At 50.5% G+C, this 15,608-nt stretch overlaps 2 protein-coding genes across 2 annotated transcripts; both read left to right on the top strand.

Annotated features, from left to right (window-relative positions):
- Window positions 1-2,455: 2,455 nt before the first annotated feature.
- Window positions 2,456-5,524, top strand: ETV2 (ETS variant transcription factor 2). The gene is made up of 7 exons (XM_073885374.1): window positions 2,456-2,870; window positions 3,120-3,209; window positions 3,305-3,427; window positions 3,653-3,712; window positions 3,961-4,443; window positions 4,950-5,062; window positions 5,307-5,524. Exons 2-7 carry the CDS (start codon window positions 3,140-3,142, stop codon window positions 5,505-5,507), a joined length of 1,050 nt encoding a protein of 349 aa, XP_073741475.1. The 5' UTR covers window positions 2,456-2,870; window positions 3,120-3,139; the 3' UTR covers window positions 5,508-5,524.
- Window positions 5,525-7,211: 1,687 nt separating this feature from the next.
- Window positions 7,212-14,744, top strand: COX6B1 (cytochrome c oxidase subunit 6B1). The gene is made up of 4 exons (XM_025854602.2): window positions 7,212-7,330; window positions 9,062-9,180; window positions 10,341-10,441; window positions 14,553-14,744. The coding sequence occupies exons 2-4, from the start codon at window positions 9,072-9,074 to the stop codon at window positions 14,604-14,606; spliced, it is 264 nt and encodes an 87-aa protein (XP_025710387.1). The 5' UTR covers window positions 7,212-7,330; window positions 9,062-9,071; the 3' UTR covers window positions 14,607-14,744.
- The last annotated feature ends 864 nt before the right edge of the window (window positions 14,745-15,608 follow it).

Raw genomic sequence — 15,608 nt, 5'->3', positions numbered from 1 at the left:
CAGTAAGCCCTGAGAAGCTGGAACCAAGTTCAAACAGGGGACTGGCATTAGATTTGCACTTTAGAAGGAGCCCTAACACGGCCATGCTGTGGACTAGAGGCCTGAAGGAGGCAGGAGCGGGGACCAGGCAGAGGAGAGAGACTGCGTGGTTCAAGCCGTGGGGAGGGGATGAGGGTCTCCAAGGGGCAGAGCCAGCAGAACCCTGGGTTGAGAGGGGGCATGGGAGGAGGAAGGAAACAATGCCAAGACCTCTCTGGGAAGCTGGTCACCCAGGAGAGGTGTCAAATTTCCTCTGTTCCCGCCTTCCTCCCTTACTGCTCCCTCTCTGACGTCACATTTTCCAGTCTGGTTAGAAGGGTGAGGGCCTCCCTCCCTCGCAGGAAGTGCCCTTCAGCCCCCTGCCACCTGGGCTAGACAACCCAGCCCCAAGACCCTCAATCCCTCCCCCCCCACATCACTAGCCCTTCCTGCTCCAACCCCCTTCTGCTCACTTCAGTCAGAGGAACAAGGGAGGAGATGGGAAGAGGGAATGATTGCAGGAAGGAAGCTTTTTTTTTTTTAATTTAAATTCAATTAATTAACATATAATGTATTATTGGTCTCAGAGGTAGAGGTCAGTGATTCATCAGTCTTATATAACACCCAGGGCTCATTACATCATGTGCCCTTCTTAACGTCCATCATTCAGTTACCCCATCGCCCCCACCCCCCTCCACTCCAGCAACCCTTCAGTTTGTTTCCTATGATTAAGAGTCTCTTACGGTTTATCTCCGAAAGGAAGCTTTTAAATGTGTGCATTTAAGTCCTCCTGAGGAAAGGGAGAGAAAGCTCAACGGTGGGGTTGAGAGACAGATGGCAAGAGATGAAGAGATGTAGCTGGCGGGAGATGGAGAGACGGGGGGGGGACAAAGAAGGAGAGGTGAGAACTGCAGGCGAAGGCAGTACAGTGGGAAGGGACATGGGGAGAAAACCCAAAGAGAGAAATGGGGACAGAGAGAGAAGGAAGTAGGGAGAGAGATGGGGAGGGTGAGACTGGGTGACCTGGCCTCACGAGGCCTCACTGGAGTCAGGCCTGGTGCAACAGAGACCCAGAGCCAGGGACCCTGACTTGGGCAGAGAGCCATGGACAGACAGACACACACAGGAGAAAGGCCAGCTTCAGGGAGAGGAGGCCTGGTGCCTGGTGGGGATCAGCAGGACACCCTGCAGGCCCCTGGGTTGGATGGATGGTGGAGCAGTGATGCCTGGGGGCTCCTTGCTCCCCCAATGCTGAGACCAATCCCAGCACTCCCCACTTGCCCACTCTGTGACCCATTAAGTGGCTCTCCCTCCTAAGGCCCAGTTTCCCTAATGTAACATGAACAGAAGAGCAGTGCCCACACCCCGGTCCTCCCACCCTCAGAATGGCAGTGGTTAATGGTCAGGCAGGGTGAATACTGGAAAATGCCCATATCAAAGAGTTTCTTTTTAATGGTAAATACTTACTAATACATGCAGCAGGATGGGTACAACCACAGGCTCTGAAGCCAAGCTACCTAGGTTTAGGGTTACCAGATTTAGGAAATAAAAATACAGGACAGGGGCACCCGGGTGGCTCAGTCAGTTAAGCATCAACTCTTGATTTTGGCTCAGGTCATGGTCTCAGGGGTGTGAGATCGAGCCCCCAGTTGGGCTTTGGGCTCTGCACTCAAGTGCTCAGTGGGGATTCTGCTTCTCTCTCCCCCTCTTCCTCTGCCCCTCCCCCTGATCGCATTCTCTCTCTTTCTCTCTCCAATAAATAAACAAAACTTTAAAAAAAAAAATACAGGAGACCTAGGTTATATTTGAAGTTTCGGATAAATAATTTCTGAGTATAATTATGTCCCAACTATTGCATGTATGTATATGTTACATGTATACAGGTGGGTTGGGTTTTTTGCTGAATCATTTGAAGCAAGTAATACTTCACCCCCAAATATGTGTTCATTTCCTTATAGAGACAGCTTTCATACCATAATCACATCTAAGAAAATGAATAATTCTATATCTCATATTCAATTCATACTCAAATTTCCCCCATTTGTCTCAAACTATTATAGCATAGGATTCTAGAGATGAAGAGAAGTGAAGGGAAGTCTGCTTCAATTTCCCTTTTCATAAAATGAAGACTAGTACTTACTTCAGAAAAGGATTAAATGAAGCCCCCTGGTACAGTTGGTGGCATGCAGTGAGCCCTCAATAACTGTTAGCTATTAGAATTACTCTGGTTATTGTTTACATTGTTGGTGTGTTATCATGATTGACACTCCTCAAGAGCAGCCCCAGAACGTCCTCAAAGCCCTCGAGGGGGATCCTAGGTTGGCCTCCCCCAACCATATTCCTCCACCCCGCCTCGCAGTCCCCCTACAGATTGTGACGTTGGCGGACCTGGGGTCTGGCCGGAAATCCCCCTTCCTGTTGCAGATAAGCCTGGCGCAGCCCAGCTGACCCCAGACCCTCCCCCCTACCCCCCATGTCGCAGGATCAAGTCCCCAAGACGGAAAACCTGGCCACCCAACCCCCCGCTCCACCCCCATCACCCCGTAAACACGCCTCCGCACCCGGGGTCTCTCACAGCCCGCCGTTCCCCAAGCTCCTGTCCCAAGTCCAAGCCACCCCTGCAGCAGGACAGCTGTAGCTATCAGGAGGCAGGCGGCCATCCCTGAGGTGTGGGGGGTGGGGGGTGGGCGGGGGGCCCTTGGCCCCGCCCCGGGCCCTGCAACTCGACCCCGCTGCGACCCCCGGCTCTGACGTCTCGGAAAATTCCCCCCTGCCCAGGCCCCCAGGGGAGGGGGTACATGGTATGAAATGGGGCTGAGACCCCTGGTCGGGGACAGAGAAACCCGCCAGAGGTGAGCCATGAGCTGGGGACTGGATGTCTGGGGGCCTGGACTCCTGGGTCTGAGGGAGGAGAGGGCTGAGGTCCCTTACTCCTAGTCTGAGAAAAGGGACACTGGAGGCCAAGATTCCAGGGTCCTGCGGAAGGAGGGAGCAAAAGGCGTGGACTCCTGGGTCTGAGGGAAGCAAGGGCTGGGGCCCAGACTCCAGGGTCCCTAAGTGTCACCGGCTCACCGCTTACTCCCTTTTTTCTCCCTGCCCAGAACATTCACAAGGAGCATCCATGGACTTCTGGAACTGGGATGAAGCGTCTCCACAGGAAGTGCCCCCAGGGAACGGGCTGTCAGGGCTGGGTAGGCTGCTGGGGCGGAGTCCATGCGAGGGGAGGGTGCACAGGTGGGGGCCTCCGCTGACCCCGACTCGGCCCTAACCGCCTCATTGCCTGCAGAAGGAGCTGAACTCGGCTTCTATTTCCCCGAACTGGCGCTCCCCGGGGACACGCTAATAGCGGAGACACGCTGGAAAGGTGGCTGTGGGCTGGGACTCCTGGGAGCTGAGGGAGGAAGGGGGCGTGCCTGGACTCCGGAGGCGGAGGGGGGAGAGGGCTGCCGGCCTGAAGTCCTGAGGTTGAAAGAGGACGAGGCCAGGGTCCTGAGTTCTAGGTGTGAGTGAGTAGGGGCTGGGGGCAATAACTCAGTCCCTGACAAATAAAGGCTGCTGGCTGAGTGGTCGAGGGGGCGTCTCTAGTCATTGCTCACACCCTTCCCTAAACTCTGCTCGTTCTTATCCCTCACAGGGCTCCCACAGCCGGACTGGGGCTCCGCGTTACCGCACCCAGAAGCTCCATGGGGGGCGGGTGAGTGTGTGCGCAGAGGCGGGGTAAAGAGGGGACTGGGGTCCTCCACCGTAGCTAGAGGTTTAAACTCTTTGATCTTTGAGGGGAACGGGGCTAGGACCGGAACCCCTGTGTCCTTAAGATGGCATGGCCTAGATCCGGGAGCCCAGGGCGCCAGGGCTGAGAGCTTAGACTCCCAAGAACCCCTGAGGGGGCCGGGGACCGGGACACCTGTGCTCCCCTCACTTGGGGTCTGTTACTCCTCACAGAGCCCGCCCCGCAGGCTCTTCGGTGGTCGGGAGACTGGACAGACTTGGCGTGCACGGGCTCGGACCCTTCGAGCGGCGTCTCCCAGGCCCTGGGCCCCGCCCCTCCCGGCCTGGGTCCCGCCCCCTTAGCTGGTGCTGCGGGGGCCGCGGACCAGAACTGTACCACCTCCGGGGGAGGGACCAACTCGTGGTCCCGCGCCCAGGCCGCCGCCAGCTCCTCCGCCAACTGGGACTGTTCTATTGGCCTCGACGGCCCCACCTACTGGGGCAAGGGCCTCCGCGGGGAGCCGAGCGCGGACTCTACCATTTCGTTGGGTGGGCCTGCGGGCTCAGACTATACCACCTCCTGGGTCTCGGGGCTGCAAACGGACTGCAACACCTCTTCAAAGGGGTACCAGACTTCAGATCTCACCACGTCCTCCGAACCAAGCCAGCAGTCGGGCGGCGTAACCGTGGCTTGTTACCCCAAAAATAACCACCGAGGTGAGAAGTCCGCAGGACCGGACTCTAGTGAAGCGGGGCCTAGGCGCGTTAGGGCGGGACCCGGGAAACTGGCCGGGAAGGTGCGGGGCTTAGTTACCTAAGAGTCCGAGAGAGGCGGTGAGGGGGGGTCCTGAGGGAGGAGAGGACTTAGACTGGTAGTCTAATAGGGAACAGGAGACCAGAACCTAGGCTCCTGGATTAGGTGAGAGGAAAGAGGTGAGGGTCTGGATGCCTGGGTCACCAAGGTGTGGCAGCCAAACGCCTCCAAGTTTCCGAGATGGGGGCCTCGGCTGCGTGGGTCCCTGAGGCCGATTCTTGGGTTCGTTATATGGAGGGATCCGGACACTTGGGGCCCCGAGGAGGAGGGGATCTGGACTTCTGGGCCCCGAGTTGGGAGGACCTGGACCCTTGGACCTTCGAAGCGAGGGAGCCCGGACAGCTGGGTCGTCGAAGGGACAGGGTCTGGGGCTAGGAATCCTGAGTGTTCACCTGCCTGCACTCTGCAGGTCCCATTCAGCTGTGGCAGTTCCTCCTGGAGCTGCTCCGAGACGGGGAGCGTAGCAACTGCATCCGCTGGACTGGCAACAACCGCGAGTTCCAGCTGTGTGACCCCAGAGAGGTGCGGGAGCCTCCCAGACGCGCCGAGTCCCGCCCCGGTCTCCTCCCGTTCAATTTAGCCGGGCCATTCCGTTTGCCTAGTAGTTGGCCCCGCCCCCAGCTCGTACTCCTCTCAACCCTGCAGGGAGCTACCTGGACTAACTCGCAACCAGATCGTACCCGAAACCGCGCCCCCCGCCCCGCCCGTCCGTGGCCAAGCCCCGCTCCCTCCTGCCCTCTCAGACTAAGCCGGGCCTCTGTCCTAGGTGGCGCGGCTGTGGGGTGAGCGCAAGAGGAAACCCGGCATGAACTACGAGAAACTGAGCCGAGGCCTACGCTACTACTACCGCCGCGACATAGTGCGCAAGAGCGGTGGGCGCAAGTACACGTACCGTTTCGGGGGCCGCGTGCCCGGCCTGGCCTGTCCGGACTGCGCGGGGGGTGGACCGGGAGGAGCGACCCAATAAAAAATCCCATCAAACTAGTCGTGAGTGCTGCCTGCGTCCTTCCCACGGATACTGACTAAACCCGCTAGGGACCCTAAGTGTGCACCACCACACTCACATCCCACCCCCACCCCCACCCCCGCCTGTGTGATCCTAAGACACACCCAGACCCTTAGGGGACCTACTTGTGTGTGCTCACTGTGTGATGGGACCTTCAGAGGAATCATCTCAGTCCCTCCAGGGCCTACTGTGTGCCTGTCCGTGCTGGGACTTGTAAAGGAATCAGACCCAATCACTAACTTCCAGTTTACCTACCGTGTCCCCCCTGAAGAGAGGACTCAAGACTCCAAAAAACGATTTAATGTGTGTCCTTCCAGTGCTTTTCCTAAGGAAAATTCAGCCTAGGGTTTGATCCCCCAAACCACCTCCCGTCTTCCCACTCCAAGCTGAGGGTGATAGAACTGCGATCTAGACCCCAAGGAGAGCCTACACCATTCTGGGAACCACTGAGCCCCTAAAGAAGAATGGTCCTTCCATGGACTGACAAGATGCCCATTTTAAATATCTGGTCTGGGAAGGACTAACCAAGGTGACCTGAAGGAGGTGAGGGAGGGAGCCAGCTTCAGGAAGAGCACTGCAGACCAAGGGGACAGCAAAGGCCCTTAGAGGGAAGTCAGCCTGCATGTTTAAGCAGGAGGAGGCCTGTGTGGCTGGGGCAGTGGGAGGAAGGATAGGAAGGATAGGAAATGAGGGTATAAGAGAGACAAAACTGTGTAGATCATTTGTAAGGACTTTGGCTTTTGACTGAGAGAGTCGGACAAGACCCAAGGGGAGGGTTCTAGACCAAAGGGAAGTGATCTGACTGAGGTGTTAACAGGGTCTCCTCTGGCTGAGTGGATGATTGGGGAGGGCAGTGGGGAAGCCAGGAGGCCAGGGAGTGGACTACTGCAATAGCCCAGGCTAGAGGTGCCTGTGACTTGAACCAGATGTCGGAGAAAATTCTGGATATATTGCTAAGGCAGAGCCAACAGGATTTCTTGATAGATCAGCTGTGGGGTATGAGAGTCAGAGCAACCTCTGTGACTAGAAGCATAGATGTGTCACTTTCCGAGATTGACTAATTTCTGCCAGACCCAAGCTTTTATTCTTAACCCCTCCTACGATGCAGGACTTTGAGTCCTCAGGAACCCGTATCTGTGTTAATTTGTGCCTTCTGAGGCCTGGGGAAAGAAGATAATGAACAGGGAGTGGAGTCTGGGTATTCCTCATAATGTGGCAAATGACCCTGGGAGAAAAACTGGTTCGATTTCAAACCCCTAACAATTGATACCGTAATAAGCATAAAGAGGGTAAGGATTCTTGTGTTTTGTTCAGTGATGCTTCCCCAAGCCTTATAGAAGTACCTGGCACAGGGTAAGCGTTCAATAAGTAATTCTTGCATGAATAAGGATACTTTTGCTGGGATATTTTCCCCAGGCCCACTCCACAACTAGCCCCAAGAAACAAAACTCCTTCCCCTAGGTAAAAACAGGAAGGTGATAAGAACCGGTAACCAGCGTCTCAAGCCCCCCATGGAGCTTCGAAGTGCCACGCAAGCTCACGATTGGGCCGAGAGTGATGATGAACAGGCATTCAGCCCAATAGGAGTCCGGAGTTCGCCCGGATGGGCGTGGCCTTAATGGCTTCGCGGACGGCCTCCCCGAGGGCGCTCTAGCCACGCGGAAGACTCCCCTTTACTCGGCTTCTCCCCACTTCCGGCCGGTCTTAATTCCGCTTCCGGTCCGGCTCTGGCGTTTCTGCTGAGGGTCACATTGAGCTGCGAGGTGCTGCTGTGGTGTGTTTAGGTGAGTGTCGAGGGCTTGGATAGCTGGGACCCTATCCTGGGGAATTGAGGAACCGGACTCTAGTTTTCCCGAGAACAAAGTGAGTTTCTAGCCCGCGGCGTCCGGCCTCCCTGGTCCCTGGGGTTCTGTTCTGTTAGTAGTCCTCTAGCTAACGATTATGTAGCTCTTCTTTAATGCCAGGTAACATTTCAAGTGACTTTATTAATTCATTTTGTTTTCCCTCCAGTCCTATGAGGTAGGGACTGTAATGATCCTTTTGTGACAGTGGCGCAGCTGAAGCTCAGCGATATTAAGCTACTTAGCCAGTGTCAGGGTTTGGATTCTGTAGTTTGGACTGTAGTGCCCTCAGTCACCAGGCCGCAGGCGTGGCCTCCCGTGGCTTGCCCGGGTCGCAGGCTCCCTAGTTTCTGGTCCTCCCTCCCGCTTGGACATTGGAGAGGCCTCAGAGTCACCCCTAAACCCCCCCCCCCCCCCCGCAAAACAACTGCCCCGAACAAATCTTCTGGGTCCCAGCGATGGTATTCTACGTCCCCCTCCCTACACCCGTCTACGCTTTTCCCCCAGAGACAACGCTGTGGTTCCCCAGATCCCCACCACTACCTTGGATCTCTTGAATTTAACACTGGCCTGATCACTTCTTTGTAACCCCATTATTCTTCGAATTCTCTAGGATAAAGGCAGTTTCACATTCCCAGGTGAAAACTGCGTGTCACCTCCTAAAAGACTTTATAACAGGTTTTTAACTCTGGGTCTGCAAAATCAATAAAATGCAAGGTGTGCTAGGACTTGAATGGGGAAGAAATTACATCTGTATTTTTCTTTTAAAGATTTTTATTTATTTATTGAGAGAGAGAGAATGATAGCATGAGAGGGTGGAGGGTCAGAGGGAGAAGCAGGGATGCAGCACTCGATTCCGGGACTCCAGGATCATGACCTGAGCCGAAGGCAGTCACTCAGCCAACTGAGCCACCCAGGCGCCCTACATCTGTATTTTTCTTAATCTGTAATTGAAATGTAGCATTTCCTTCAGTTAGAACTGGAGGCAACAACCCTAGTAATATTAGCAATCAAAATCACAGGTCATCTTATATCACATTATGGTTGCAGATGTCACAGAATACATTTCCACTTAGGATTACTTCAAGATTGTGGTAGTCAGTAAGTCCTCAGCTATATAGAACTGGTGTTCTTTGTGATCCTCTGCAGTTTTTTTTAATGCATTTAAAAATATTCTGAGAGAGGGTCATTAGACCCCTGAGGAGTTCATGGCACCAAAGAGATGAAGAACCTCTCCAGTGTAGGTTCTGCTGATGATGGGGTGCAGCTCCTCCACTTGTATGACCTTGGGAAGTCACTTAGACACCCGGTCCCTTGTCTGTGAAACAGTGATAGCAATAGTTCCTACCTTTTAGAGTGGCTGCAGGAGTAAAGTGTAGAACAGTGCTTCGTCTTGACTGAGCACTCAGTGAATGTTAGCTGATGTTATTTTGGAATAAATAAGACCTGATTTTGCTAAGTAGTAACCCCCCTTCACCAAGCCCCGCTGTAACTGCCACACTTAGATGTATGGGTTTGCCCCACCCTTCACCTCTGTGTGTGTATGTTGAGAGGGAGAAAGTGGTGGCTTGTTCACACCTACCTACTCCATTCTCCTGTGTCTGGGTGGGCCGACATCCCCATGCCCAGGCCCCCTAGAACTTTTGCCAACATCCACTCTCTTTGCCTCCCAAGAATCAGCACCATGGCAGAAGAAGACATCAAGACCAAAATCAAGAACTACCAGACCGCCCCTTTTGACAGCCGCTTCCCCAACCAGAACCAGACCAGGAACTGCTGGCAGAACTACCTGGGTAAGCAGGGCACGGGGGGTGCGAAGGGATGCGGAACCTCTTCCTGGTCCTACACTTCAAGGTGTTTACCTATTGCCTACTCCTAGGGGATCTGTACATCCCAGGCCTCTTTTTTCCGTCTGAACATTCTACCTTGCCAGGCCCATGCCCCTCATCACAGCTGTGTTCAAGATCCAAGATCTGGGCCAGGGTCACAAACTTTGGTTCCTACAATGATATATATATATATATTTTAAGATTTATTTGTGTGTGTATGAGACAGATGTTAACATACATACAGGAAATACATAAAATATACAGCTAAATGAATAATACTTAAGTGAATCCCCTGTGTAACTATAACCTGGATAGAAAATTAGATCCTGTCAGCATTCTGAGCTTCTTTGCCTTCTGCATGCCCTGTCGTAAACACAACATCCTACTCTCTGCACCAGAGATGCTACCCTGTCAGCTTAAGGCAGTCACATTTTGGTTTTATCACTGCTTTTAGGTTTGCCTCTTGATGAACTTGACAAATATTGTATATATTCTCTTTTGTTTGGGTTTCTTCATTCAGCAGTTGTGAAGATTCATCCTTGCTGTGGTGTGTAGTTTGCTCATTTTCATTGTGTGCAGTTTTCCATAATGTATTCCCAGACACTTGTGTGCTTTCCAGTTTGGGGCTTTTATGAATGACTATGCTATAAATGTTCTCTTAAATGTAATTTGATGTCCATGCGAATGCTTTTCTGTGTAGAGCATGTGCCCAGGAGTGGAATACCTGGAGTAATTTTCTTTTTTTTAATTAATTGCCTACTTAAAAAAAAGATTATCCCCCTCCTGTCCTCCTCTGTAGGATGCCAGCATCTTAGCCCCAAGATCATCTTCCCCTTCCCTTGCCCTGGTTTTGGACTTCATAATCCCCACATATGCCCCTCATGTTGCCGCCTCATTCCAGACCCCAGAATTTTCAAGTCAAACAGTAGTTGTCTAGGGGTTACAAAATCAACTTAGCAAGGCCTGTCTAGCCCTTTTTGGTACATCTGTAGAAATAGACATTCCTTGTTTTGTGGGTGTATGTGTCTATGTAACTGGTTGTGAAGTAAAGCCAATTTCTGCAAGTTTTGATAAATGTGTTCCAGCCCTTGGCCCGGGCTGACCCTGAACCACTCTCTCCACAGACTTCCACCGCTGTGAGAAGGCAATGACTGCTAAAGGGGGTGATGTCTCCGTGTGCGAATGGTACCGTCGTGTGTACAAGTCCCTCTGCCCCATATCCTGGGTACGTGCCACCTCCTGGGGCCCTTGGGACGCTGGGGTGGGGTCTTAGCAGAGAGAAGTATAGTAGCTTGGAGGGGGTTCATCTGGGAGAGGCAGAGGGAGGACAGGACATTGCACCATCCCTGGGACTCGGCCTTGTCGTCTTTCTGGAATTGCCTCCCTTCTCTCCTTTCACCGGTACTCTCAACCAGTCAAGGCTCTCAGCCAGGGCGACCGGGGCCCTCTCCTCACCACGTCCCTCTCGCCCATGCACTCCACAAATATATACACAGTGCCGGCTCCCCGTCCCTGTGGGGCTCACCATCTTGTGCAGTTCTCTGCCTTTTTATTATGCACATTTTCAGATTATACATAAAAATAGAATGATTCAGTGACCCCCAATTATACCCACTACCCAAACTGAATAGTTTCAAGATTGTTCCACATTCCCTTCATCTGTCCCCTTTTCTTCTTTGCTCAAGTGTTCTGAAGCAAATCCCAAGCATGTGTTTTCATCCCTACCTACTTCAGTGTGCATCTCTAGAAGACGCAGACCCAATAAGGCAGTTAGTTTAGCCCTGATCTGACCAGAGCTTTTGTCACCATTTAATACTCTGTCATACACTTTTTCAAATAAGGAATTTATGTTTAACATTGTACTGTTTCTTCAAAGTAAAGATCCCACTGACTATAAGAAACATGGAGAGATGGTCAAATAAAATGCCGGAAGTGAACGTAACCAGCATGCTAATTTCAGAGATGTTAAAATGTAAAGCCCTTGTGTCTTAGAATCAAAATATGATTCTACTACAAGGCATAGTACTCATTTAAAAAACAAAAAACAGGGGCGCCTGGGTGGCTCGATCAGTTAAGCATCCGACTCTTGATTTCGGATCAGGTCATGATCTCAGGGTCATGAGATGGAGCCCAGACATGCGCTCAGCAGGGAATCTGCTAGAGATTCTTTCTCTCCCTCTCCCCTTCCTCCCATTCAGGCGGGCTCTCTTGCTGTCTCTCTTTCAAATAAATAAGTCTTAAAAAAAAAAAGAAGTAAGCAGTACAGTAAAATAAAAGTAGGAGCCCTCTTGTGCTCCCCGGCTCCCCTTCCCTGAGGTAACTCCTGTTAGCTTTTTTCTCTGTATAAATTAATCATACAGAGACCTGTGGAGCTTTCTGTGTATGGGTGGGTCATACTCTATAGTCTTTGACTACTTTGACTTATCAGTGTGTCTTGAAGCCTTTCTTACAATAATGCATATAGGTCTGCCTTACTTGTTTTAGTAACTTTCATATGCTTTTATTTAACTGATTCGCTTTTGATGGAGATGATGTTCTATTTTTTTCAGTATATTTGAAGCATCCTTGATGTATGCCTTTGGGGCTTATTTCTTGAGAACAGATTGCCTTAATGCAGTCTCCCTCAGCTTGCCTGGTTTTCCTTTCCACCACCCCCCCCCAGCCACACTGTCTCAAGTGTCTTTGAGTGCCCTGTGCCCTTCCAGGATTTCCCCTTATCCCTGGGTGATCTTGAGTAACCTGTTGTAAGTACATAGCATCCCTCCTCCAGCCTCAGAGCCTGCATCAGGTTTGTGCTAGACAGGGTGCCAGGAAGCATGCTTCCAGTCCCAGTGCTGGCCCTACACCCCATTCTCTGTGACCTGGGTCTGCCCTCACCTTGGGAGCATCAGATTGTGTGGTTCCTACCCTCAGGTGCCAGTAATGTCCCCTTTGTTAGGGCTTATAAATGTATTCTGCAAAGCCCCCTTTATACTGGCTGCCCTGGCTTCTTTATTTCAAAAACTTGGTGAAGTAAGAATAAAAAAAAATTTTTTTAAGATTTTATTTATTTATTTATTTGAGAGAGAGAGAATGAGAGACAGCACGAGAGGGAAGAGGGTCAGAGGGAGAAGCAGACTCCCTGCTGAGCAGAGAGCCCGATGTGGGACGCGATCCCGGGACTCCAGGATCATGACCTGAGCCGAAGGCAGTCGCTTAACCAACTGAGCCACCCAGGCGCCCTTTTTTAAGATTTTATTTATTTGAGAGAGCGAGAACATGAGCAGGGGGAGGGGCAGAGGTAGAAACCAACTCCCTGCTTAGCTCCTAGCAGGGAGCCTGATGGGAGGCTTGATCCCAGGACCCTGGGATCATGACCTGAGTTAAAACCAAGAGTCGAACACTTAACTGACTGAACCACGCAGGCGCCCCTTTTTTTCACTTTTTTAAATGACACTGCAGTGTACAATTTCATTGCAAGAAATGTGTTCCCCGGGGCGCCTGGATGGCTCAGTCGTTAAGCGTCTGCCTTCGGCTCAGGTCATGGTCCTGGGGTCCTGGAATCGAGCCCCGAGTCGGTCTCCCTGCTCAGCGGGAAGCCTGCTCTCCCTCCCCCACTCCTCCCTGCTTGTGTTCCCTCTCTCGCTGTGTCTCTCTCTCTCAAATAAATAAATAAAATCTTTTTTTTAAAAAAGAAATATTTTCCCCTCTATTTGAATGGTTTCTAGAGTTTCCATTCCATGAAGTGGGATTATTGGGCAAAGGGAAATTTGGATCAGACCAGCCTGACTCTTTAAAAAGAGACAGAGAGGTAAATCCAGCGAATGAGAAATTTCACACATAGATAACTGTGGACTATGGACAGTACAAGTCCAGTGCGGGGGAATCCAGGCATTTTTGAAAAGATGTCCATCCCCATTCAAGTCATCAGGACAACACAACTCAAACAGCAGAGATGCTCAATTCTACCTTGCAGTCTGGTGCAAGAATTATAAAGGTTGACTGTGCTAAATGTTAGTGGTACTATAAATTGAGGTCATTTTGGCAGGATCTGTCAAAATGGAAAAAAAACCTCTCCAGATGTGGCAGTTTTACATATAGTCATCCTACAAAGATGCTTGTATACAAGGATGTGTCCATAGCAGAGTTGTTTGTAATGAGGAGCATTCAGAAACAACCCAAGTTAGATAAATGATGGTACATTTTTTTAAAGATGTTATTTATTTATTTGACAGAGAGAGGGAACACAAGCAGGGGGAGTGGGAGAGGGAGAAGCAGGGAGCCTGACGCAGGGCTCGATCCCAGGACCCTGGGATCTTGACCTATGTGACAGAATACAGAAAGCACTCTAAGACTTGGGGAAAAGGCAAGTTGCAGGATAATCTATATAGTGTGGCCCAGTTTATATATATGTTTTTCAAAAGTAGAATTCGTGATATGGTCTGTGTGTGTGCATGTCTGTATATATGTGTGTAAATAGGCACTTAACCGTGGGCCAGCTGCTTTGTAAGCACTTTATATCTTATGAGGGCAAACATGCTAAAAAACGGGATGAGATGGATACTATTATCACTATCCTCATTTTACATGATTAAAAACTCAGGCCCTGAAAGGTTGAGAAATTTGCCCAAGGTCACACAGCTAGGAAGTGGTGGGGCAGGGGTTCAGAGTCATTCTTCCTTATCCGTGCTTTTGTCCACTGCCTCTAATACATGGCATATAAATGTGAGTGGGTGTGTCTAAATGGATATGCTTCTGGCTGCCTATAGGAAGGTCCACAAGTTGCAGAGTGTTAACTTCTGGGGAATGTTAACGGTTGGATATGGGCCTTTCCATCATTGTTTATATGTATGCATACATCTGTGATCAACAGTAGGATTACACTCTATTCAGTTTTGCATCTTTTTGCACTTTACTGTATATCTTGGAGATCTATTCATGCCAGAGCATAGATCAGCCTCTTTTTTTTTCCCCCCCTCACAGCTGTCTAGTATTTTTTCTTTCCTCTCTTCTGCCGTACATCATTGAATGTTGACTCTGGGGTTCCTGAAACAGGGCACAGCCACACACTCTTGAATCTCTGTCCTGTGTCTCCCCAGGGACAGCCCTGCAGTGAAGTGGGATTTTTCTGCCTGTTACTCGCCCCCCCCAACCCCCTACCCCCTCAGTGGCTCAGTTCATTCTGGACAGTAATTCTTGTCTTTCTGGGTCACTACTGATTCCCCCGCTCCTGGAACAGTGGCAGTACTGGGCTTCCTTGTTGACAGACTGAACAGGTGGGCAAAGTGAGGAAGACAGAGTTCACCCATCTGGTTTCCCCACAGCGGAAGGGGGTAACACTGGCTGTCTTTCCACAGGTATCAGCCTGGGACGACCGGCGGGCAGAAGGCACATTTCCTGGGAAGATCTGAACTGGCTTCACCCACCTCTCCTCTGTCCTCCCTCCTTCTCCCAGGGAGGTGAAGGGGGACCTGGGTGCATGGTGATCCCCACCCTGGGATTCTGAATCATGGCTTAACTAATAATAAATACTCGTTGGAAAAGTGTAAGACTGTGTATGTGTAAAAGAGCCAGGTGATCGGGCAAGAAGCTGTGGTGGGAATCAATACCTTGACCAGTAAGAGGGGCTTCAAGGTGACTGGTTTTTTCTGTTTTGTTTAAGTTTTATGTTATTAAACTGACCACCTTCTCTATACCAGACAATAGAGTGAGTGATACAAAATAGCCTCAAGCCCTTGGATGTGCTAAAATTTATCTGTATGTGCCCCTTTATTATCTCTACAATTTCAAAAAACTTTTATGTAATTTTTGAACCACATGAAAATAGTATAATAAAAATTCCTATATACCCATCACCTAGCTTGAACAGTTACCAACAAATGACCAGTTTCACCTCTAATTATTCCCTCCCCCTCTAGGTGATTTTAAAGCAATTCTGGGGATCATATGTTATGCAGAAATAAGGAAGTATATGTGTCTCTTAGAGTTACAGGTTTATTTTACACATAGTTACACTACCATTATTACATCTAAGAAATTAATGATAAATTTTTAATATCTAATAAGGATTTTTTTTTTTTTTTAAGATTTATTAATTTGACAGCACAAGTAGGCGAGCAGCAGGCAGAGGAAGAAGGAGAAGCAGGTTCCCCACTGAGCAGAGAACCGGATGCGGGGCTCGATCCCAGGACCCTGGGATCATGACCTGAGCTGAAGGCAGATGCTTAACCGAGTGAGCCACCCAGGAGCCCCTAATAAGCAGTTTTCTGCACAATGTGTAATTTCTCCCTCTGTTCTGGGCCTCCTCTTAAATGTTATGGTGATGATTAGAAAGTCCTTTAAGTAGGCCAAATTTTCTTGCTGCTCCCAGAGAAATTGCCACACAATGGTAGTCCAGAATATCATCCACCAGA

This window comes from Callorhinus ursinus, unplaced genomic scaffold, assembly GCF_003265705.2.
Source record: "Callorhinus ursinus isolate GAN/ISIS: 27379988/994484 unplaced genomic scaffold, GSC_fseal_2.0 scaffold61, whole genome shotgun sequence".
In the NCBI taxonomy this organism is placed as follows: domain Eukaryota; kingdom Metazoa; phylum Chordata; class Mammalia; order Carnivora; family Otariidae; genus Callorhinus; species Callorhinus ursinus.
This window is presented reverse-complemented; position numbering and strand designations above follow the sequence as displayed.

Excerpts from the sequence above, each read along its gene's own strand:
- ETV2 (XM_073885374.1), top strand. The coding sequence starts at position 3,140 with ATGGACTTCTGGAACTGGGATGAAGCGTCTCCACAGGAAGTGCCCCCA. Across the intron at positions 3,210-3,304 it reads GAACGGGCTGTCAGGGCTGG|AAGGAGCTGAACTCGGCTTC; the intron begins GTAGGCTGCTGG and ends CATTGCCTGCAG. Across the intron at positions 4,444-4,949 it reads CCCCAAAAATAACCACCGAG|GTCCCATTCAGCTGTGGCAG; the intron begins GTGAGAAGTCCG and ends TGCACTCTGCAG.
- COX6B1 (XM_025854602.2), top strand. The coding sequence starts at position 9,072 with ATGGCAGAAGAAGACATCAAGACCAAAATCAAGAACTACCAGACCGCC. Across the intron at positions 9,181-10,340 it reads CTGCTGGCAGAACTACCTGG|ACTTCCACCGCTGTGAGAAG; the intron begins GTAAGCAGGGCA and ends CTCTCTCCACAG. Across the intron at positions 10,442-14,552 it reads CCCTCTGCCCCATATCCTGG|GTATCAGCCTGGGACGACCG; the intron begins GTACGTGCCACC and ends GTCTTTCCACAG.